Here is a 24111-nt window from a genome sequence, read left to right on the forward strand (position 1 = left end):
AAAATTATATTTTTATAGTTTCAGACAATTGGTTCTGCTTATTTTCCTGGAATCTTGTATTGTCGTCCTAGTTCATACCCAAAATGAGGATGTTCCGGGTTTATTTTTTAATATATGAAGCAAAATTTGAACAGTGAAATAAATCGTTGATGTCCTTCCCTAATTTCATTCAGGGGAAAGAAAGTTTTTAATTATATTAAGTCTCATGCTCTTGAACTGTCTGGTTTTTCAAATAAATAAAAGGAAAAGAAATGGAAACAATCTCCATGCCTGATTGCTTTTGTGACGAAGTAATCTGAGTAGCAATCTGGAGAAAATTAAGTTTCAAAGCTTGAATCCACGACTTCAAAGTGTAGCAGATCTCGAAAATGTGACCCAGCCGTCTGCGGTACGGGCAGTAATTTAGATTGTCCGTCATATCTGCCCCTTCAGGGACGGTGATTGGGGGAAGTTCTGGTCCAGCCCTTAAGGCATGGACAGTGTCATCTTCCCATACTAACGATAGCAACAAGGATGACATCCTCTGCCATCAAGATTTTTAACAAATTGAACTGAAGCAATTAATGGGAACGCAAACAAACAGAGATGGTATGGTAATGGTTACGGGTGTGGTCTATAATTTTCTTAAAAAGAATCAATGTGTTAATTGTTCATCATAATCAATGTGTTAATTGTTCATTATTGCCTTTTTGGAGGTGGTTATGTGCGTAACATGCCCATGAATTGAAAAATGCATATTTCATGTATATAGGAATTTGCCGTTTACATAAATACTGAGCTCATTTTATGATAAAAAGGAAATACAACTACGAAAAAAAGAAAAAAACACAATGAAGCAATCTACAAAATATCCTGGAAAAAGGTGTTCTGAAAGAGTGGGAAAAAAGGGCATTACTCTAATTTCAACCGAATTAAAACAATGCGCTTTCTAATTGCCAGCATTTCATCTTCTTTGCCCATTAGACTGATGCAGCCAACTTGTTGGTAATGGCTAAGACATTGATGCAAAGGTCAGTAAAACTGTTACTCAGTTTGACTACTGGGGATTCCTTCTCTTCATCTTTGAAACCTTCCTCACAAGACTCTGCGTCGTTCAAGGCTGCCGTAACCCATGCACTAACATCCTTGTAGCGTTTATTTGCCAAGGCTTCATTGCTGTTGGTAAGTTGGGAAACTGCATCATCATAGTTCTCTTTGCAATCTTTCAGCACATTTTCTAGAGACGTTCCTGCTTTGGATGCCGCCAATTGATTGATTTCTTTCTGTACCTGATTGGCACTAATGCAGCTTTTAGAGCAGTTTTGGCTTGATAATCCGTAAGAGAACCATGAGAAGGAGGATGTTGTTTCACAGTTGACCCCGTAACTACTGTTTCATGATGTACCTTGCCCGCTTGACTTGTATAATCAGAGTCTGCTTTAGAAGCAGCCAACTTATTGGTAATGGCCAAGACACTGCTGCAGAGTTTGCCTAAGTCGATACTGATACTTATTGTAAGGGAATCCTTTCCTTCATCTTTGAACCCATCTTCACATGACTCTGCATCGTTCATGGCCGCTGTTACCCATGCATTGACATCGTTGTAGCGTTGATTTTCTAATGCTTCCAGTGATCTCTTGAGTTGAGAAAGTACATTTTTGTAGTTCTCTTTGCAATCTTTCAGCGCAGACTCAAAGGATGTGCCAGCTCTTGTACTGTGCAACTCAACAATTTCATTGGATGCCGTTTCAGCTCCCTCTAATGCAGCTTTTAGTGCAATTCTTGCATGCTCAAGTGTAATAGGCCCTTTTAAATCAGGGGCTCGTACGTTGTTCCCTTTGCCTATAGAACCAGCAGACTTACCTTGTTTAGTATAGTCTTGCCCCACTTGCGCTCCTTGACCACCAACCCCTTGAGCTCCTTGAGCTGCTTGACCCCCCTGAGCACTAGAATCAGTTGTAGCAGCTGCAGCCTTATTCGTAATGGCCAAGACATTGCTGCAAAGCTGGCCAAAAACTGTATTCATTTTGTATATAGGGGACTGCTTGTCTGCATCTTTGAACCCTTCGTCGCATGACTCTGCATCGTTCATGGCCGCCGTCACCCATGTATTGACATCGTTGTAGCGTTTGTTTTCAATCGCTTGTTTGGAATTCTTAAGTTGGGAAACTGCGTTCTTGAAATTCTCTTTGCAATCTTTCAGTGCACTCTCAAGGGTTGTACCTGATCTCGACTTGAGCAATGTTTCAATCTCATTTTGCATAGCGGTGCCATTTTCTAATGCAGCTTTCAAAGCTATATTGGCCAGAGCATCCATACTAGCCCTTTTGCAACTAGGGTCTGCTTTGAGAGTGGCTTTGCACAGGTCCTTGTGAATTGAACTCTCGCAGGCTTTGCTGATCAACCCTTTTGCATTTGTTTCTTGGAATTTAGCAAGAAAGAGGAAAAGAAGTATGGGTATCGAAAAGCTAGAAATGAGCTTCATGTTGTGTTTTTCAATAGAATTGGTTGGTTTTCTTGCAGGATGAAAGGAGAGAAAATGTTTATGTTATATTTTGTAGAGGAGATTTCTTTGGCGACATGACTTTTGGACAAGTCTGGGGGAGTGGGTTTATAGGGAAGGTTTCACGGATAGAGCTCTGAGATGTAATTCTGTTTATGAGCCATATTTAGGAAATCGACCACTCAATGTTTTCAAGGAGAAGTTGCATGGCCACTCGATGAAACTGTTTAACCGCTCTTCTTAGTTCCCCATGGACAAGATCAGTTTGTTTAAATAACGAATTCTCGCCAATGGATCCCTCATTTTTAGGAATACTTATTCAAAAGAGCTTTATAATCTAAAAACAGGAGCAATATATATATATATATATATAACTACTCTGCCATTGGTAAATACTTCTTTTAGCATCTAAACCTGTCTTCACAGTTCACATTGCTTGTGACCTTGCGGCACTCTTGGACTCTCAGCTGTCACCCATTGGTTCTCGTGCTTGTTTAATTTTTGACCAGACCAGTTGAGAGCATATGAGCTTTCTTTGGGGATGATTACTACTGCAGATTTCAGATCCAATGTCATATTCTTTTTTCCGAGTACAACTTTTGCATGAATGTTACTAAAAGCAGCAAAAAAAATTTTTTTGTTTTTTTTTTTTTGGGTAGTAGAAACAAGAAAATCCCTTGTTTTAGTTGTAAAATGTGGGAGCTCACTGCTCCTTGGAGAGGATCACATGTAAGAGTGCCTTGACATGATGTAGACTAATCCTTGATGAAGAAATATGTGCAGAATGGAGGGTTCAAGAGGAAAAAAAAATGTGCAATTTTTGGAAGGAGCAAAAAGAAAAGAAAAAAGAAAAAAGAAAAAAAAGAAATCTGTTCTCACCTTTTTACCCCCAAATGCGGGTAAAGATTCTACATTATATTGAACAGATCCAATAGTTAAAAACTATTCCAAATCATTTTGTTTTTATTTTTTTTAACTATAAACCAGTCTTAGAAGACAATGATACTTTTAATTAATATCATACTAACTTTCTTTTATGTTCATTAAAACAAATTTGTAAAAATATATGTTATTCAGCAAAATAATAAATCTGGATCAAATTCCAATTTGGTCAATACCAATCAATTATCAGAAGTTCTTGAAAGAATCACTAATATAACTTATCTGACATGGCAAGTTTGAATGGTTTGATCTGGCCCCTCCAGTATTGTATCGGTCTGACCTATATTTGTCCATTTATACAAAAGTACATGAGAAAAAGTCAAAAACAATTTCATTTTCGTGAAGCATGAACTTGTGCCTTGTATGTGATTTCTTGCGGAACAAACTTCAACTCTTTTCATCACTTAAGCACTTCAAACTTGTTTTGCAGCTTTGTCATTCTTGTCACTGATATCTATTGCAAATTTCTATTTGTTACAAGTTTTAGAAAGCTTCTCCATCTTAGCGTACGTAATTGTTATCTGTAGAGGGATACCATGAGTATTAAACCTACGAAGTGGAATTCATACTAATTAATAAATCATCAGCTTGTAAAATCTATCATTAAAACTAAAATTATCTGTTAAGTTAGCATTTTACTCATTCATTTTTTAAAATTTCAAGCTGTTCATCATCCCAGTTTCTGATATGATTTATATGCATATTGATGCATATCTTTTGGAACCAGAAACTTTTGGCTTTAGAGTGAATGAACATGAGAAAATGAATTTGGACTTGAGAAGTATTTTGATTTATCCAAATATATATAATTCATGTTACCATATGCAACAAATTTTATAATTGTTCCAATTTCAACAAAGAATGGGAAGAGCAGGGCACACATTTCTTGCAATGGAATTGATCGACCTTCCACACATTTAGACTGATACAGTCGCACCAGCAGCAGCTTTATTTGTAACAGCCAAGACAGCACTGCAAAGTTGACCAAAAATGAAAGTCTTTTGGGCTATTGTTGAGTCCTTATCTGCTTGTTCTTTGAAACCTTGCTCACATGAATCTGCATCGTTCATTGCCGCTGTAACCCATGTATTAACAACATTATAGCGTTTATTTTCCAAAGCTTGCTTGGATTTCTCAAGTTGAGAAACAGCATCATTGTAGTTCTCTTTGCAATCTTTCAAAGCACTCTCAACAGATGTATCAGCTCTTTCCTTGAGCAATTGTTCAACTTCTTTTCTTAAGGCCGTGCCATTTGATGTTGCAGCTTTCAGTACAATTTCAGCAAGATCATGGAGTTTAGCACCTTTATAATCACGATCGGCTTTGAGAGTAGCTACACACAAGCCCTTGTGCAAGGAAGTTTCACATGCTTTCTTGATTAACCCTCTTGCATTTGTTGCATGGTATTCTGTAAGAAATAGGCATGCAAATATGGGAACAGAAACACTTGAAATGGGCTTCATTTTTTTCTTTTTTTTCCCTTTACCAGAATTATTGTTTTTGTTTGGATGGAAAGAAAAAATCTTGTCTTGTTTTGAAGTAGGATGAGGAAATGCTAACTCTTATAGAGCACTTTTTACTTTCCATGGTGGAGATTTAGATTTAGTATTACCTTTTTATCAACTACAATCAGGCAATGTCCACTCACCGTTTTAGATAAAAAAGCGCTTGGCCATTCAATAATGACAGCGTTTAATTGGCTTTGTTGGTTCTGGTATTGATGATAACCTCATTTTGAATTAAATCTTTTCAGATTTTCTTGAGCGTTTAATCTAAAATAGAAGCAAATACAACTTCTTTTGGTTTTTAATTTTTATTTTCTTCTAAGTACTTAATTTTTTTGGTCAATTAATTCTTTTCTAATCAATGATGTACCCATGTATGAAAATCAGTGGTAGCTTTTTAGAAACCCAAAGCTTACCATCATTCTCAAGTTGGTCAATGATTGTTTAAAACATGCGTGTCACAATTATGAGAAATCAGTGCTTATAAATGCCCCAAGAACGTTTTTGATAGGTATTTCGAAAAAAAATGCATGTTTTAGACCCCTTCATGATCCCCAACTATCAAATACATTGCTAGCATTAGATTTGGTGAAAGGTAATGTGGTACAAGTTTTACACTTAGAAACAGGTAAACACACTTAGAAGACACAGAGAGAGCAAAATAAAGATATGGAAGGAATAGACCAATCTTAGAGGACAATGATACTTTTACTTGATATCATGATAACTTTCTTTTTTATGTTCTGAGCTAAAAATAAAATAAAGAATTCTTTTATGTTCATTAAAAAAAAATTTATATAAATATATATTATTCACTAAAATAATAAAACTGGAGCATTTTCCAGTTTGTTCAATACCAATTAATTAATTATAAGAAATCTCCTGAGAGGACCACTTATATAACTTATCTGCCATGGCTAGTTTGAATACTATCAAATATGGGGTTTGATCCAGGCTTTCAGCACTGTAGAATCTCTTACCATATTTGTCCCATATATGGTAAGCGATTCTATTTTAAATTACATGAGAAAATGTGAAGACCAAATTCATTTTTGCGAAGCATGAACGTGTGCCTTGAATGTGATTTCTTGCGGGACAAACTTCAACTCTTTTATCACTTATGTGCTTCAAACTTGTTTTGCAGCTTTGTCATTCTTGTCACCGATATCTATTTTAAATTTATACTTGTTACAAGTTTTAACAAGCTTCTCCATCTCAGCGTACGTAGTTGTTATCTGTATTGAGACACCAGCTTGTAAAATCTGGCATTAAAATTAAAATTCTTAGTTAAGTTATCATTTTACTCATTCATTTCGTAAAATTTAAAGATATTCATATTCTGGTTTCTGATATGACTCTTCTTCTTTTTATTTTTTATTTTTTTGTGGTATGACTTATATGCATATTGATGCATATCTTTTGGAATGCTGAAGCTTTGTCTTTGCCATGAGTGAACTTAATGAATTTAGACTTGGAAGTATCTTGATTAGTCAAAATATATGTATAATTTATATTACCACCTCCAACCACTTTTACCAATTTTCCAATTTCACCAAATAATGGGAAGAACAGGGCATACATTTATTGCAATCGAAATTCAATATGGAATTCATGGCGCTTCAACATTATTTTTGCTGTTCTAGAGTTGAACAAACAATATACATATGCCATCAATGTATTGGAATTAGATCGATACATTCGCACCAGCAGCAGCCTTATTTGTAACAGCCAAGACATTACTGCAAAGTTGGCCAAAAATGACAGTCTTTTGAGCTATTGGGGAGTCCTTCTCTGCTTGTTCTTTGAAACCTTGCTCACATGAATCTGCATCGTTCATGGCAGCTGTAACCCATGTATTAACATCATTATAGCGTTTATTTTCCAAAGCTTTCTTGGATTTCTCAAGTTGCGAAACAGCATCATCGTAGTTCTCTTTGCAATCTTTCAAGGCACTCTCAACAGATGTATCAGCTCTTTCCTTGAGAAACTGTCCAACTTCTTTTTGTAACGCCGTGGCGTTTGATGTTGCAGCTTTCAGGACAATTTCGGCTAGATCATGGAGTTTGGCACCTTTATAATCAGTATCCGCTTTGAGAGTAGCTACACACAAGCCCTTGTGCAAGGAAGTTTCACATGCTTTCTTGATTAACCCTCTTGCATTTGTTGCGTGGAATTCTGTAAGAAATAGGCATGCAATCATGAGAAAGGAAAAACTTGAAATGGGCTTCATTTTTTATTTTATTTTATTTTTTATTCCTTTACTAGAATTACTGTTTTTGTTTGAATGGAGAGAAAAAATCTTGTATTGTGGGTTTTGAAGCAGCATGAGCGAATGCTAGCTTTTATAGTGCACTTTTTACTTTCCATGGTGGAGGGTCAGATTTAGTTTTATTTTTTTATCAGCTATATTTAGGTAATGTCCACTCACCATTTTAGAGAAAGAAGCGCTTGGCCATTCGACAATGACAGCGTGTAATTGGTCTTTTTGGTTATGGTATTTATGATAACCTCATTTTCAACTAAATCTTTTCAGATTTTCTTGAGTTTGATCTAAAAATAGAAGCAAATGCTGTTAAAAAGTAAAATAATAATAATAATAATTTGTAATTGGCAAAGTCGGCGATTGAATAATTGGCCAAGAATGTAGTGGTGTTTCCTTAAGCTTGAAGAATTGTTGACACCTGTATTTGCAATTAATGAAATGATGTCAAGTGGTTTACTTAAAATCATATAAAGTTGACATTTATAAAAGTTCATGTAAACGTGGACTTAGGCTTGTTTTTTCATTTAGGTAAGCATGGCGGTTGTAATCATTTTTCACCGCCTCTTTTAACCTTATATATAGGCTTGTATCCAATCTGTTTTGTATGTATTAGAAGGTGCAAAAATTAACGTGCATTTTTTTTTGTTTCAGCTTTTCTCTTCCTTTCCATTATATTTAGTTTGGCCCACTCTTTTTTCTTTTGCCAACCAGTCATTTTTTAACCTCCTCCATTATACTCAAGCCTCCATTTTTAAATACCTTTTCATATATCATTCAACAAATACGATTTATTTCAGTTTTTTTTTTCTTTTTATTTTTTTCTAATTAAATTCTTCTTCTTCTTCTTCTTATTGTTATTATTATTAATTTTTTGTTCAATTTCTTTTCTAAGTAGCTATTTAGAATCCCCAAGGCTACTCCCATCATTCTCCAGTTGGTCAATGATAGTTTAAAACATATGTTCATCACAATTACGAGAAATCTACGCTTACATATATGCTTGAAAAACGTTTTGGATAGGACTTTGGAAAAATATGTATCTATATATATATATATATATATATATAAATTCATGATCCCAAACTACTTTCAAATACATTGCTAGCATTAGATTTGGTGAAAGGTAAAGTGTTACAAGTATTAGAAAGTGAAGACATGTTTCCAATACGGGCAAAGCCATTTTCGTTTTCTTTTGCTAATATAATGACCTTCAAGGTTACTGTTTTCCATGCTTCCGAACAGTCCACCCTGGAAAATTAAGCCAAGACAACCATTCCTAAGATTACCACAGTGATCTTTCTTTTTCCTGAAAGCAGACCATAATACAATATACCTTATCATCAACTTGTTCGGCCTTCAATTAATGACCTGCACAACCTACACTCACTCATCCATAAAAAACCAGAGTCTTTTGCTATTCATGAAACGGGTTTTTACACTTGGAAAACACAGAGACAGAGAGAGAGAGAGAGAGAGAGCAAAATAAAGACATGGAAGGAATAGACCAACCTTAGAGGACAACGATACTTTTAATTAATATCATATAAACTTCCTTTTATGTTCATTAAAAACAAATCTATATATATTCACCAATATAATAAACTGGAGAATATTCCAATTTGTTCAATGCCAGTTAAATTATAAGAAATCTCTTGAGAGGACCACTCATATAACTTATCTGACATGGCAAATTTGAATACCATAACAAATAATGGATTTGATCCGGCCTTTTGAATACTGTAGAATATCTCTTACCATATTTGTCCCACTTATACAAAAGTGCAAGAGAAAATGTGAAACAGTTTCACTTTTGTGAAGCATGAAGATGTGCCTTGACCCTTGAATGTGGTTTCTTTCCCAAAAAAACTTCAACTCTTTTATCACTTATGAGCTTCAAACTTGCTTTGCAGCTTTGTCATTCTTGTCAGTAATATCTATTTGCAAATTTCTATTTATTGCAAGTTTCAGAAAGTTTCTCCATCTTAGCATACGTAATTGGTATCTGTACAGGGACAATATGCGTATTAAACCTGAAATTGGTAGTCATACGGATTAATAAATCATTTCTCATCGGCTTTGTAAATCTTGCATTAAAACTAAAATTCGTTGCTTAAGCTAACATTTTACTTATTCGTTTTGTAAAATTTCAAGCTGTTCATCTTTTTGGTTTCTGATTTGAATTATATGCATATTGATGCACATCTTTCAGAACCTTGAAACCTTTTCTTTACCATGAGTGATCTAAAGAAAATGAATTTGGACTTAAAAGAAGTATTTTGATTCATCAAAATATTTATATATAAGTCATCTTACCATCTCCAACCACTTTTACAATTGTTCCAATTTCAACAAAAAATGGAAAGAGCAGGGCATACATTAATTGCAGCAGACATTCTATGAGAATTATACCGATGCATTCGCACCAGCAGCAGCCTTATTTGTAACAGCCAAGACATTACTGCAAAGATGGCCAAAAATGACAGTCTTCTGGCCTATTGATGAGTCTTTATCTGCTTGTTCTTTGAAACCTTGTTCACACGAATCTGCATCGTTCATCGCAGCCGTAACCCATGTATTAACATCATTATACCGTTTATTTTCCAAAGCTTGCTTGGATTTCTCAAGTTGAGAAACAGCATCAGCATAGTTATCTTTGCAATCTTTCAAGGCACTCTCAACAGAGGTACCAGCTCTTTCCTTGAGCAATTGTTCAACGTCTTTTTGTAAGCCGGTGGCCTTTGACGTTGCAGCTTTCAGTACAATTTCGGCTAGATCATGGAGTTTAGCACCTTTATAGCCAGGATCGGCTTTGATAGTAGCTACACAAAGGCCCTTGTGCAAGGAAGTTTCACATGCTTTATTGATTAACCCTCTTGCATTTGTTGCATGGAATTCTGTAAGAAATAGGCATATAAGTATGAGAAGGGAGACACTTGAAATGGGCTTCATTTTTTGTTTTTTGTTTTTTTCTTTACTAGAATTTTTGTTTTTGTTTGGATGGAGACAAAAAATCTTGTCTTGTGGGTTTTGAAGTTGTTAGAGTTAGTGACCCGAATTCTTGTTGACCCGACCCAAAAAGCTCGCGGTGCGACCCATTTGGTGAAACTAATTTTGGAGAAAAATTTAGGGCTCTGTTCAATTTTAGGGTTTCTTCTGTACTATATATTTTTGGTTTTCGGCTATAATTGGGGTTTTAGGGGTATCGCGAAATTTTGCTCACCTTTGTACCAATCTTTCGATATTGGATTTGCTTCTCCCTGCCCGTGGTTTTTCCCGTCAAGGGTTTCCACGTAAATTGTGTGTTTGTTCTTCGCTTTCTTTGTTTCCGTTGCTAGTTATTTTTCTCCCAATTCCGTAACAAGTGGTATCAGAGCCGCGTCGATCTATTTAGGAATTTTTTTTTTTTCTTTCGATCATGGCAACAAAGTTCGACATTGAGAAATTTGAGCGCAACATGAGTTTCTCCATGTGGCAAGTCAAGATGAAGGCGATTTTGACACAGAACGGTTTACACAAGGTGTTGGTTGGCAAGGAGCAGATACCGTCTTCGTGGGATGCCGAAAAGAAAGCCGAGGTTGATGAGCGTGCCCTATCTACCATTCAGCTATGCTTGTCCAATGAAGTTTTGAAGGAGGTCCTTGATCAGAAGACAACAAAGGACTTATGGGACAAGTTGGAATCTTTGTACATCACAAAGAATCTCACAACGAAATTGATTGCGAAGCACCGTCTATACACCCTTTCTATGGTTGAAGGTACATCTATTAAAACACACATAGATGACTTTTCTACTATTTTGTTGGATCTGGCGAACATGGACATTAAATATGATGATGAAGATCAGGCCCTAATGCTACTGCGTTCCTTACCTCCATCGTATAAAAATTTTAGGGAGACTTTGATTTACAGTAATAAAACCCTAAAATTGGAGGACGTGAAAGCTTCTTTATATTCTAAGGAGTTGTTTGATAAGGAGTTGACCAGCAGTTCGGATAACAATAATTTTGGGAGTTCCGGAGGAGAGGGTTTGATTGTTAGAGGTAGAACATCATCTAGAGATCAAAATAACAATGGTGGTAGTCGGCCAAGATCGAAGTCAAGGTTCAGAAACCTTATTTGTCACTACTGTAAGAAAAAAGGGCACATCAAAACTGAATGTCGTAAGCTTCAGAATAAAAATAATGAAAAGAGTAAGGAACATGCCGAAGCCAGTGTCGCACATGAGGAAATTGAAGATGGAGATGTTTATTCAGTGACTGAGGATAGTTCGGGCAAGCAGGGATGGATTTTGGATTCAGCCTGTTCGTTTCACATCTGTCTCCATAGGGATTGGTTCTCTTCTTATGTTCTGGTGGATAAAGGTGTTGTGCTGATGGGAGATGATCATCCTTGCTGTGTCATCGGCATTGGAACTGTAAGGGTGAAGATGCATGATGGAATTATCAGAACACTATCTGAGGTACGTCACGTTCCAGATATGTCTAAAAATTTAATTTCTTTATCTGCTTTGGATAAGTCTGGTTGTTCTTTTTCTGGTGGAGGTGGAGTTTTGAGGGTTCTGAATGGTGCTTTGGTGGTGATGAAAGCTAGCCTGGTTGGTACATTATTCAGGCTACAGGGTTCTGTGGTAATGGGGTCGGCTGCTGTTTCAGTGTCCATGTCAGATTCGGATGTTACTCGTTTGTGGCATATGAGATTGGGCCATATGAGTGAGAAAGGTTTGGCGATGTTGAGCAAACGGAGTTTGCTTGGTGATCGGAGTATCTCGAAGTTGGAGTTTTGTGAACATTGTGTGTTTGGGAAGCAGAAGAGAGTTAGCTTCAGTACTGGAATTTACAAAACCAAAGGCACTCTAGACTACATTCATTCAGATCTTTGGGGACCTGCACGTACTGCTTCTAAGGGTGGTGGCAGATATATGTTGACCTTCATTGATGATTTCTCTAGGGAGGTCTGGGTATATTTCTTGAAGCACAAGAATGACGTATTTGCTATCTTCAAGCAATGGAAAGCTTTGGTAGAGAAGCAGACGGAAAGAAGGGTGAAGCACCTTCGTACAGATAATGGATTGGAGTTCTGTGATGGTGTTTTCAATGAGTTTTGTAAAAACGAAGGGATTGTTAGACATCTCACAGTTAGAGGAACTCTGCAGCAAAATGGTGTGGCTGAGCGGATGAACAGAACTCTTATGGAGAAAGTGTGATGCATGTTGTCGAATTCTGGGTTAGCACAGGAATTTTGGGCAGAAGCAGCTGCTACAGCTTGCTACTTGGTGAATCGTTCTCCATCGGCAGCAATCGATTGCAAGACTCCTGAAGAGGTATGGTCTGGAAAACCTGCTAATTATTTAGATTTGAAGGTATTTGGATGCCCTGCCTATGTTCATGTTAATGATGGTAAGTTTGAGCCTAGATCGAAGAAGGGCATATTTCTTGGTTACCCGCAGGGTGTAAAAGGATACAGAGTTTGGCTTCATGATCCAAAGTCATCTAAGGTTGTGATTAGCAGGGATGTTGTGTTTGATGAGATGGCAATGCTGCATCCGAAAAAGGAGCTCGTTGTTTCAGACAGTATGCCAAAGCAGGTGGAGTTTAGGGTGGAGGAAGTAAGTACTTCACAGAATGGTTCAGTTTCAGGCCCATTTGAGACACCCACTCATCTGGAAGAAGAGAGAATTGAGGAGGTGCAGGAGCATTCGATTGCCAAGGATAGACCTCGCAGGGAGATCAAGAAGCCCTCTAGTTTAGTTGACTATGTCACTTTTGCTTGTGTTGCAGCACAGGAGATCGAGAGTCCCAGTGATCCTTGCAACTATTATGAAGCCATTTCATGTGAGGATTTTGCAAAGTGGTTAATTGCTGTGCAGGAAGAGGTGGAGTCACTTCATAAGAACCACACTTGGGAGTTGGCATTACCTCCAGAGGGTAAGAAGATTGTGGGATGCAAGTGGGTCTACAAAAAGAAAGAAGGCATTCCTGGTGTTGAAGATGCGAGGTACAAAGCACGTTTAGTAGCGAAGGGGTATTCACAGGTACAGAGAGTTGATTTTAATGATATATTTTCCCCTGTCATTAAACATACTTCTATTCGTGCTTTGTTAGCGCTCGTTGCTATGCATGATTTAGAGTTGGAGCAACTAGATGTGAAGACCGCTTTCTTGCATGGTGAGCTTGAGGAGACAATTTATATGCAGCAACCCGAAGGTTTCGAGGTTGAAGGAAAAGAGGATCATGTGTGTTTGTTGAAAAGGTCCTTGTATGGTTTGAAGCAATCCCCACGTCAGTGGTACAAGCGGTTTGATGGGTTTATGGTTAGCCATGGCTATTCTAGAAGCCAATATGATAGCTGTGTGTATTTTAGGAAGTTGGAAGATGGCTCATTTATCTATTTGTTGCTTTATGTTGATGATATGCTGATAGTGGCCAAGAAGAAATCCGATATCAACAGATTGAAAGCAGAATTGAGTGGTGAATTTAAGATGAAAGATTTGGGAGCGGCAAAGAAGATTCTTAGTATGGAGATTGAGAGAGATAGATCTACAGGTAAATTTTTCTTGACTCAAAGATCTTTTGTTGAGAAAGTTCTGGAGCGTTTTGGAATGAAGAACGCTAAACCTGTAAGTACTCCATTAGCTACTCATTTTAGATTGTCTGCTGATATGTCACCACAGTCGGATAGAGATATTGAGTATATGTCACATGTTCCTTATTCTAGTGCTGTTGGTAGTTTGATGTATGCTATGGTGTGTACCCGTCCTGACATTGCACATGCTGTTAGTGTTGTGAGCCAGTATATGGCTAATCCTGGCAAACAACACTGGCAAGCTGTCAAGTGGATTCTAAGGTACTTGAAAGGCACTACTAACACTTGTTTAGAGTTTGGTGGAAGTAAGGAGGGTGTAAGTGGATATGTTGATGCAGATTTTGCTGGGGACCTTGATAGAAGGAGGTCCACTACTGGTTATGTATTTACTCTTGGAGATACTTCTATCAGTTGGAAATCTGTTTTGTAAGCAACAGTTGCACTATCAACTACAGAAGCTGAATATATGGCTATAGCTGAAGCGGTGAAAGAAGCTATTTGGTTAAGGGCGTTGATAGGTGAGTTGAGCTCTGAGCAGGAGAGTACGGTCATCAATTGTGATATTCAGAGTGCTATCTATCTCACTAAAGATCAGATGTTTCACGAGAGGACAAAACATATAGATGTTCGGTATCATTTTGTACGTGATGTTATTGCTCGTGGAGATATTGTTGTCAGCAAGGTGAGTACTCATGATAATCCTGCTGACATGATGACCAAGGCACTTCCAGTAGCCAAGTTTGAGCATTGCTTGGACTTGGTTGGTGTTTGTTGTTGAGCTTTGCCTTTAGGGGCTTTTGTGGAAGAGGATGGCAACTTTTATCGAAGATTGGAGTTTTGTATGTTTTTTCATTCCTTATATGGAATTCGTGTCAAGGTGGAGATTGTTAGAGTTAGTGACCCGAATTCTTGTTGACCCGACCCGAAAAGCTCGCGGTGCGACCCATTTGGTGAAACTAATTTTGGAGAAAAATTTGGGGCTCTGTGGTGGAAGCAGAGGTCTCGGGGTTTTAGGGGTATCGCGAAATTTTGCTCACCTTTGTACCAATCTTTCGATATTGGATTTGCTTCTCCCTGCCCGTGGTTTTTCCCGTCAAAGGTTTCCACGTAAATTGTGTGTTTGTTCTTCGCTTTCTTTGTTTCCGTTGCTAGTTATTTTTCTCCCAATTCCGTAACAGAAGTAGTATGAGGAAATGTTAGCTTTTATAGAGCACTTTTTGCTTTCCATGGTGGAGGGTTAGATTTAGTTTTACTTTTTTATCTGCTATATTTAGGCAATGTCCACTCACCGTTTTAGAGAAAAAAGCGCTTTGCCATTCAATAGCTACAGCGTTTAATTGGTGTTCTTGGTTCTGGTATTGATGATAACCTCATTTTGAACTCAATCTTTTCAGACTTTCTTGAGCTTTAATCTAAAATAGAAGCAAATACAACTTCTTTCGGTTTTTTTAACACTATTTTTTTTGTTTTCTTCTAAGTACGAAAATTGTTTTTGGTCAATTAATTCTTCTCTAATCAATATGGTACCCATGTATGCAAATCACTGGTAGCTGTTTAGAAACCCCAAAAGCTACTACCATCATTCTCAAGTTGGTCAATGATCGTTTAAAACATATCTTTGTCACAAATATGAGAAATCAGTGCTTGTCAATGCCTGAAAAACATTTTGGATAGGTATATGGAAAAAAATGTATGCTTAAAACTTTTCATGATCCCCAACTATCAAATACATTGCTAGCATTAGATTAGGTGAAAGGTAAAGTCGTACAAGTATTACACTTAGAAACAGGTTTTTACACTTAGAGAAAACACAGAGAAAGCAAAATAATTAAAGACATGGAAGGAACAGACCACTCTTAGAGGACAATGATACTTTTAATTAATATCATATTAATTTTCTTTTATGTTCTCAGCCAAAAAAATAATAATAATAAAAAGTAAAAAAACTTTCTTTTATGTTCATTAAAAACAAATTTATATAAATATATATTATTTAAAACTGGAGCATATTCCAATTTATTCAATACCAAATAATTATAAGAAATCTCTCGAGAGGATCACTCGCATAACTTATCTAACATGGCAAGTTTGAATACTATCAAATATTGGGTTTGATCCGGCCCCTTCAGTACTGTAGAATTTCTTACCATATTTGTCTCATTTATACAGAGGTACAAGAGAAAATGTGAAAAACAATTTCATTTTTGTGAAGCATGAACATGTGCCTTAAAACTGATTCCTTGAGGGACACACTTCAACTCTTTAATTACTTATGAGCTTCAAACTTGCTTTGTAGCTTTGGCATTCTTGTCACTAGTATCTATTGCGAATTTATATTTGTTGCAAGTTTTAGAAAGCTTCTCCATTAGCATAAGTAATTGGTATATGTATAGGGCCACTGTGTATGAAACATAGAAATTGGCATTCATCACTCATCAGCTTTGTAAAGTCTTGCGGTAAAACTAAAATTCTCCGTCAAGTTAACATTTTACTTATTCATTTTGTAAATCTGCAAGCTGTTCATCATTTTGGTTTCTGATTTCAATGATATGCCTATTGATGCATATCTTTCTGAACCCTGAAACTTTCTCTTCACCATGTGTGAACTTAAGAAAATGAATTTGGACTTGAGAAATATTTTGGTTCATCAAAATATTTATAATTCATTTTACCATATGCAACCACTTTTACAATTGTTCCAATTTCAACAAAGAATGGAATGAACAGGGCATACATATATTGCAACTGAATTCAATATGGAATTTCACTGAGCTTCCGCAGAGTATTTTGCTTTGCAGAGTTGAACGAACAAATATATGCTAGCAATCTTGAGTTAGACCGATCTAGTCGCACCAGCAGCAGCTTTATTGGTAACAGCCAAGACATTACTGCAAAGTTGACCAAAAATGAAAGTCTTTTGGGCTATTGATGAGTCCTTATCTGCTGATTCTTTTAAACCTTGCTCGCATGAATCTGCATCGTTCATTGCAGCCGTAACCCATGTATTAACATCGTTATACCGTTTATGTTCCAAAGCTTGCTTGGATTTCTCAAGTTGAGAAACAGCATCATCATAGTTCTCTTTGCAATCTTTCAAGGCACTCTCAACAGAGGTACTAGCTCTTTCCTTGAGCAATTGTTCCACTTCTTTTTGTAAAGCACTGGCATTTGATGTTGCAGCTTTCAGTACAATTTGACCTAGATCGTGGAGTTTAGCACCTTTATAATCACGATCAGCTTTGATAGTAGCTAGACAAAGGCCCTTGTGCAAGGAAGTTTCACATGCTTTCTTGATTAACCCTCTTGCATTTGTTACATGGAATTCTGTAAGAAATAGGCATACAAGTATGAGAGGAGAAACACTTGAAATGGGCTTCATTTTTTTATTTATTTTTCCTTTTTCCCTTTACTAGAATTATTGTTTTTATTTGGATGGAGAACAAAAAAAATGTTGTCTTGTGGGTTTTGGAGTAGTATGAGGAAACGCTAGCTTTTATGGAGCCACTTTTTACTTTCCGTGGTAGAGGGTTAGGTGGAGTTTTACCTTTTTATTAGCCATATTAGGCAATCGATGTCTCCTCAACGTTTTAGGGAAAGAAGCGCTCGGCCATTCAATAATGACAGCGTTTAATTGGTGTTCTTGGTTCTGTTAATGATGATAATCTCATTTCAACTAAATCTTTTTAGATATTCTTGAGCTTTTAATCTAAAATAGAAGCAAATATGACTTCTCTTGTTTTTTTTTTTTTTTTTTTTTTTTGTTTTCCTCATTATAATTATTTTTTATTTTCTTCTAAATTGGTCAATTTCTTTTCTAATCAATATGGTATCCATGTATTGGTAACGTTTTAGAAACTCCAAGGCTACTAGGATCATTATCATGTTGGTAAATCATCATTTCAAATATATGTTTGTCACAAGTAAGAGAAATCAATGCTTTTAAATGCTTTATTACCCAAAAAAAAATGCTTATAAATGCTTGAATTTGCATATTTAAATCCTTTCATAATTCCCAACTACTTTCAAACACAATGCTAGCATTAGATATAAAGAGGTACAAGTATAAGAAAAAAAAAGGAAATGTTTCCAATACACGGCAACGCAAGGAATTAATTTTCTTTTCCTTTTACTTATATAACATCCTTCTAGTTCGCTGTTTTCCATGCTTCCAAACAGTCCACCTTGGAAAATTAAGCCAAGACATAACTCTTCCCAAGATTACCAGAGCGATTTTTCTTTTCCTTGAAAGCAGTTACTCAGGCCACAATACAATATACTTCGTCATATCAACTTGTTCGGCCTTCAATTAATGACCTGCATGCATTTATTCCACTACCGTTCACAACCTACACTCACTCACTCATCCATAAAAACCACATTTTTTTGCCATCCATGAAACAGATTTTACACAAACTAAGAGAGAGAGAGAGAGAGAGAGAGAGAGATAAAAATAAAGACATGGAAGGAATAGAGCATAGGATGGTTAGTGTTAATGGCATCTCCATGCACATAGCAGAGAAAGGACAAGGTCCAACGGTACTCTTCATTCATGGTTTCCCTGAACTCTGGTACTCCTGGCGCCACCAGATTAATGCCTTGAGCTCACTAGGATACCATGCTGTTGCACCAGACCTCCGCGGCTATGGCGACACTGATGCACCGACTTCTATCACTAGCTACAGCTGCCTTCACATCGTTGGCGACCTTGTTGCGCTGATGGACACTCTTGGCGAAGAGAAAGTGTATGTTGTAGCTCAGGACTGGGGAGCCATCATTGCATGGTACTTGTGCTTGTTTAGGCCAGAAAGAGTGAAAGCATTTGTGAGCCTTAGTGTACCATTCAGGCCAAGACATCCGAAGATGAAGCCAGTTGACAGCATGCGAACTTTGTTTGGTGATGACTACTATATCTGCAGATTTCAGGTTCTTGTTTTTGTTATACACACAAACTAAAAGCTGTTCATGTTTAAGCTTATTTCACTACTTGGTGAAAAGTTTCTCTTTTAGTAAAACTTTTTTGCATGCAATATTAAACATAACAATCTTTTTTTTTCCAGTTTTGGGTTAAGTTGTTAATTTATATCTTCATTATATATATATATATATATATATATATATTCTCCTAATAAACATAACCACGTACTCGTATTTTGCATTTTCCTTGTTATGGTGCAGAAACCAGGGGAAATTGAAGCTGAGATTGCTCAAATTGGTACAGTAAATGTATTGAAGAACGTTCTGACAAATCGCCAACCAGGACCACCTTGTATTCCAAAAGGGAAAGCATTCCAAACCAGTACCGACAGTTCAGTTACCTTACCCACATGGCTTTTGGAGGAAGATCTTAACTATTATGCTACCAAGTTTGGCCATAAAGGGTTTACTGGGCCATTGAACTACTACAGAGCTTTGGATTTGTATGTTCATTTTAATCTTCGCTGAACCTACTTTTTTATTAAATTTTTGGTGCATTTAATATTTAACTCTGACCATTTTACATGGTAAGTGAATAAGTTTTTGCTTTTGTAGAAATTGGGAGCTTACGGGGCCATGGACAGGGACACAAGTAAGAGTTCCTGTGAAGTTCATTGTGGGAGATTTGGACATGATGTATACTACACCAGGAGTGAAGGAATATGTGCATAATGGTGGATTCAAGAAAGATGTGCCATTTTTGGAAGAAATTGTCGTGATGGAAGCAGTTGGTCATTTCATCAACCAAGAAAGAGCAGAGGAAGTTAGCAATCACATTTATGACTTTATCAACAAGTTCTAAGCTTCTTTTTAGTCTTTCCCTTCGCATGCAATTTTAAGCTTTTGATTAAGTAGGAATTTTAGCGTTTATTTTGTGAATTTTGAAATCGTTCACCTTTTTCTGGTTTGCTATTGCCCAGGAACTGTCTTTGCCATGTTGTGTTGAATGGACTTTCCTTTTTTTTTTTCTTTTTTTTTTGGGTGGATGTAATAAATAGACTTGAAAGTCTCTGATAATAAAAAAACAAATCTTTAGTTAGTGGCAATTTATTAACATCTAACCCCCCCAAAAAAAAAAAAAAAAAATTGCTAAAAACGTAGGACATCATGAAACTATATTGTTAGTTCATCTATTAAATAACTTTTACATTTCATTTAAATGTGTGAAACAAATGTTTGTACAACTTTTTAAAATTACTAGGAAAAAGACAATGAAACTATATTCGTATTGGTATGTCAATGAGAATTCCCACTTCTAATGAAATATGTATAATAAAAGATGTGAAACCATTGGTAGTTGCAATCAACTTAGGTCAAGGGCCATTATTCAAAGGAATTTTATTTATTTATTGAAAATGTTATACCAAGTAGATTACGTATTATACTTGCAATAACTCTATAGTAGATCTTTATCGTTATATGATTTGCCATAAGCCAGAAGCTGACTTGAAATGGCTGGTAATTGATTCTTATAGCTAATTCAACCATTTCATTAAAATACTCATTACAAGAGGGTTTAATCAAAAACATTAATTTTGGCACCAACACAATAACAGAGGAAAAAAGCCTTCTCCAATTCAAGCACTGATTATAACAGTAAAGCATACTAAGATGGATCAAAATTATCTTTTTTAAACTCCAATTGTAAGCATTCAAATAACCGCTGGACCACTTGAAAATACATTATCCCAACAGGGAACAAAACAAAAAAACACAGGCCAAAGATACCTAAAGCAAAGCAAAATTGGATTACCAGTCAGAAAAGACAAATCTTTAATTTCAAATAATAAATTTAGCTCAAACTCTAAATCCTCTGCTGTTCCTCCTTCCTCTAGCCCTCTCAAACTTCCTTCCCTTTGACCGCACATACGGTTTACTGTGGCTGTGAGGCACACCTGGTGCAGGACCAAAGTGTTTCACCGCTTCACGTGCATTCTTTGGACCCCTAAGGAGAACCTGCATAGGCATCCAAAATTAAATATATTGCAAAAAAAAAATAATAAATAGCTTAACTAGTTTTGTGAATTTGGTAGAATGAAAACTAGATATGTATCCCCAATTCCATAACAACACAACCCAATAACAAAAGCCAACAATGATATCAATTCACATACAGTGTTCTGGCCCAATGGTGCCCTCAAAGCAAGTTGATCAAAGGTCAAGCACTCTCCTCCTGCCTTCTCAATTCTTGCCCTTGCAGTCTCAGTGAACCTCAGTGCTGTTACCTTCAATGCTGGAACTTCATAAACCCGGATATCATCGGTCACAGTCCCCACAACCACAGCAATCTTACTTTCCTATGTAATTTCAGAAGCAATTCAAGACCATAGCATAAAAAATGAAGACGTCCAAATTAATCAAGAACAAGAATTCACTAATCTTGCTGGAGAAGGGTATGAAGATAAAGACTAACACCAACCTTTCCTTTCATGAATCGGATGAGTCTAGAAAGAGATAGTGGTGGCTTGTTGACCTTGCTCATGAACAATCTCTTGAGAATCACAGCGTTAAACTTGCTTCCGGTCCTCCGGACAAGAAAGCGATATAGCTGATTAAGAAATAACCATTTATAATGAGACTACATATATAAGACATGCACAAAACAAAAAATCATGTTACAAAACCTAAGAAGAGACGATCAGTGATACTAGAACTAGCAAAACATGTCTTAGACATGCACTCTACATACACTCTCTATAAAACCACATTAGACCAAGGAAGACTATTTTTCCCAGCAATAAATTTGGACCCTCAGCAATCTCCCATAAACAAGATATTCCGGTATTTTATCCAATACAGTAATCAAAATACAACATTAAACTTCCTAGCTAAACAAAAACTTATGACAAAGAAACCCACCGATCCCTTTCTATATTCATATAAAAATTGATACAATAACCAATTACAATATATATATATATATATATATATATATATTAAACATTTTTTTTTCTATAAGATTGTAAAAACTAACACATATACACCAAATGCTAAAGAAACTTAGTATAGTTAATCAGGAGAAAAAATGCTAGTTCCCTCAGAATATTAAAACGGATTAATCATGCAGCAATCAGCATTAGCATGGTCCAATTATAGCATCACAGGGAACTTCTCCAAAATTTCTCTGTATTAGAGGACACCTGAATCAAATCCCAAATTTTAATTTTTTTTTTTTTTTTTAAATCCACTTTGTATGTCCCTTCTATCAGATATCCATCAAGATTACCATTTAAATGAAAACAAACCTTCTGAAATAAGGGGGAAAAAAGAAGGAAAAATAAAGAGAAGACTACTTGTGGGCTCAGATAAATGTTGGAAAAAAATCTATTCCCTGACCTTATAAAAGGCCTCATAATGAGCTGGGATATACATTTATCATCATGGAAAATTTATGTATAATACGAACTTATACCAAGCACAAAGTATGCCAGCCTACGGTAATTGTTCCAATATATACATTTTTTCCTTTCTTTTTCAAACAAGAAAACAGATCTCTATCACTTTACAAAGCAAATGAATATTTCACTTAGTAAGTAGCTAAATTAAGCTAAACAAAAACAAAGAGAGAAGTGAAATGGAAAATAACCATAAGTATATTTAAAAATAAATAAAAAGTTATTTCAGTGCAATGAGACAAGAAAGAAACAATACTAATATGTATTTGAAAGCAATATAATCACACAGAAACATTCAAACATATGAAAGAAAAAAAAAAAAAAAAGAAATTCCACACGTATTAACAAACTTAAACACATACCCATCATAAAGAAACACAATGTTTATACAAAGACAAAATTTTTTTCTTTCAATAAACAAACAAAAAAAATTTATACATAAACAAACAGAAAAAAAAAAAAGGGAAAAAAAAAAAGAATGAAAAAAAAAGACAGGAAATTGTCTATTAGTGACTGACCTTAACGAGAAGCTTAAGATAAATATCATCGGACTTTGGTGCAGTACGCTTGGCCTTCTTGGCCTTACCTCCGGCGACTAGATCGATCCCCTGTGTGCCACCACATGGAAATGATTTACTCTCAAATTCTAAGTCACATATTTAAAATATATATATATATATATATATGCCATGAAAATACAAAGAAGAGTGACAAATAGTAACCATTGCTGCCTGACTTGATGCGACGAAGACCTTCTCTGCTTCTGGTTGGGACGCCGCTTCCTTCTTGGCCCGAAAACTACTCAGAGTGAAGTTAGGGTTTTTGGAGCCCTTTTATTGTTATTGGACCTCACAATGTTATCCAGTGCGTCAAAGTCCACTGGTTTTTTGTGGAGCCTTTCACGTTATGGCCGTACACGTGTCTAAGGATTATACATTTGCAGATGTTGACTATCCCAGGAAGTCCAGCCCAAAAAAACAAATTCATAATCTCATTTTCTACGGATACATACAAATAATAAATTTAAACGGAGCTTAATTTATTATTCAAAAATCGACTTGCAAATTTCGTTTATTATTCAAGATTTAATAATTTTCTTTATGAGTTAATTTGAATAGCTAAAACCAAGTTGATCTTTATGAGTTATTTTGAACAGCTACCCAATCATGAGCCATTTGAACTTATTTATAGCCCTAATTAAAAGATTGTTTTTATTTATTTGGATTTTTCAATTAAACAAAGTTAGTATTTGTAGACTTAGCATACAAGTAAAGCCATTAAGAACACACCTCTAGATCCATGGTTCAAAACCTCGACATAATCATTCCTAAAGTTGTCATTAAATTAAACCAAGCTAGGGTTTTCAGTCTTAACTATTAGCAAAAATACAAAATAAAATAATAAAAATTTCAGGATTTACTCTTACCAAAATTTAAAAAAAATAATAATAATATTTGAAAATACATTTTTAAGAGGGCGTGGATAAGTTAAAATGGTTCCTACGACTACAAGTACGTGATGCTGGTTTCAAGAATCCAAAATCAAATTCTTTGCAATGTGTAAATGAAACATAGCAAGGAAGAAATCTCTTCTCATCTGTCATTATCAAAATCAATACTCTGTGCTATACACGTAAGGAATACTAAAAATGACAAACACATAAAAGACAAAACAGCATGATTTTCTCATATAAAATAGGTGTTGTAAAAACAAGTTGCAAAGTTCATTCCAAAGGAGTTTTCTGCACCCCCACTTCATCATCCAAAGCACCACCAGGAGATGTAAGACCAGGACACATTATGTCTGCGCCCTAACTACTTTATTGTGATATTTTTCATGATACAGTGATTACACTTCTGAGCTTTCAATTTCAAGTCCAATGGAAACTCAAATCAAAATCATTGTTTGAGAAAGTAATAACATTGCCAAAGATTACTAATCAAAGGAAGTATGGGCTTGTATTGTATT

General features: G+C 35.9%; 5 protein-coding genes and 2 non-coding genes across 7 annotated transcripts; 1 reads left to right on the forward strand and 6 right to left on the reverse strand.

The window, feature by feature from the left end:
• Positions 1 to 1088: 1088 nt before the first annotated feature.
• Positions 1089 to 3168, reverse strand: LOC107411836 (uncharacterized). The gene has a single exon (XM_016019505.4). It carries the CDS (start codon positions 2462 to 2464, stop codon positions 1217 to 1219), a length of 1248 nt encoding a protein of 415 aa, XP_015874991.3. The 5' UTR covers positions 2465 to 3168; the 3' UTR covers positions 1089 to 1216.
• A 1173-nt stretch (positions 3169 to 4341) lies between these two features.
• Positions 4342 to 10141, reverse strand: LOC107411837 (putative pectinesterase/pectinesterase inhibitor 26). Its single transcript, XM_016019506.3, has 3 exons — positions 9616 to 10141; positions 6634 to 7104; positions 4342 to 4832 (listed from the first exon to the last, which is right to left on the reverse strand). The coding sequence occupies exons 1-3, from the start codon at positions 10139 to 10141 to the stop codon at positions 4342 to 4344; spliced, it is 1488 nt and encodes a 495-aa protein (XP_015874992.3).
• Positions 10142 to 16607: 6466 nt separating this feature from the next.
• On the reverse strand, positions 16608 to 17153 carry LOC107411838 (putative invertase inhibitor). The gene has a single exon (XM_016019508.3). It carries the CDS (start codon positions 17151 to 17153, stop codon positions 16608 to 16610), a length of 546 nt encoding a protein of 181 aa, XP_015874994.3.
• Positions 17154 to 18163: 1010 nt separating this feature from the next.
• LOC107411839 (uncharacterized) lies at positions 18164 to 19663 on the forward strand. The gene is made up of 3 exons (XM_016019509.4): positions 18164 to 18697; positions 18950 to 19191; positions 19304 to 19663. Exons 1-3 carry the CDS (start codon positions 18167 to 18169, stop codon positions 19548 to 19550), a joined length of 1020 nt encoding a protein of 339 aa, XP_015874995.4. The 5' UTR covers positions 18164 to 18166; the 3' UTR covers positions 19551 to 19663.
• Positions 19664 to 20360: 697 nt separating this feature from the next.
• Positions 20361 to 23021, reverse strand: LOC107411877 (large ribosomal subunit protein eL18y). Its single transcript, XM_016019546.4, has 5 exons — positions 22866 to 23021; positions 22662 to 22751; positions 21168 to 21296; positions 20863 to 21045; positions 20361 to 20704 (listed from the first exon to the last, which is right to left on the reverse strand). The coding sequence occupies exons 1-5, from the start codon at positions 22866 to 22868 to the stop codon at positions 20546 to 20548; spliced, it is 564 nt and encodes a 187-aa protein (XP_015875032.2). The 5' UTR covers positions 22869 to 23021; the 3' UTR covers positions 20361 to 20545.
• Positions 21779 to 21857, reverse strand: LOC112490805 (small nucleolar RNA snoR53Y). The gene has a single exon (XR_003055000.1). It is a non-coding gene; the product is annotated as a small nucleolar RNA snoR53Y (small nucleolar RNA).
• Positions 22042 to 22136, reverse strand: LOC112490799 (small nucleolar RNA snoR69Y). The gene has a single exon (XR_003054995.2). It is a non-coding gene; the product is annotated as a small nucleolar RNA snoR69Y (small nucleolar RNA).
• Positions 23022 to 24111: the final 1090 nt, after the last annotated feature.

This window comes from Ziziphus jujuba, chromosome 10 (assembly GCF_031755915.1).
Source record: "Ziziphus jujuba cultivar Dongzao chromosome 10, ASM3175591v1".
Lineage (NCBI taxonomy): Eukaryota > Viridiplantae > Streptophyta > Magnoliopsida > Rosales > Rhamnaceae > Ziziphus > Ziziphus jujuba.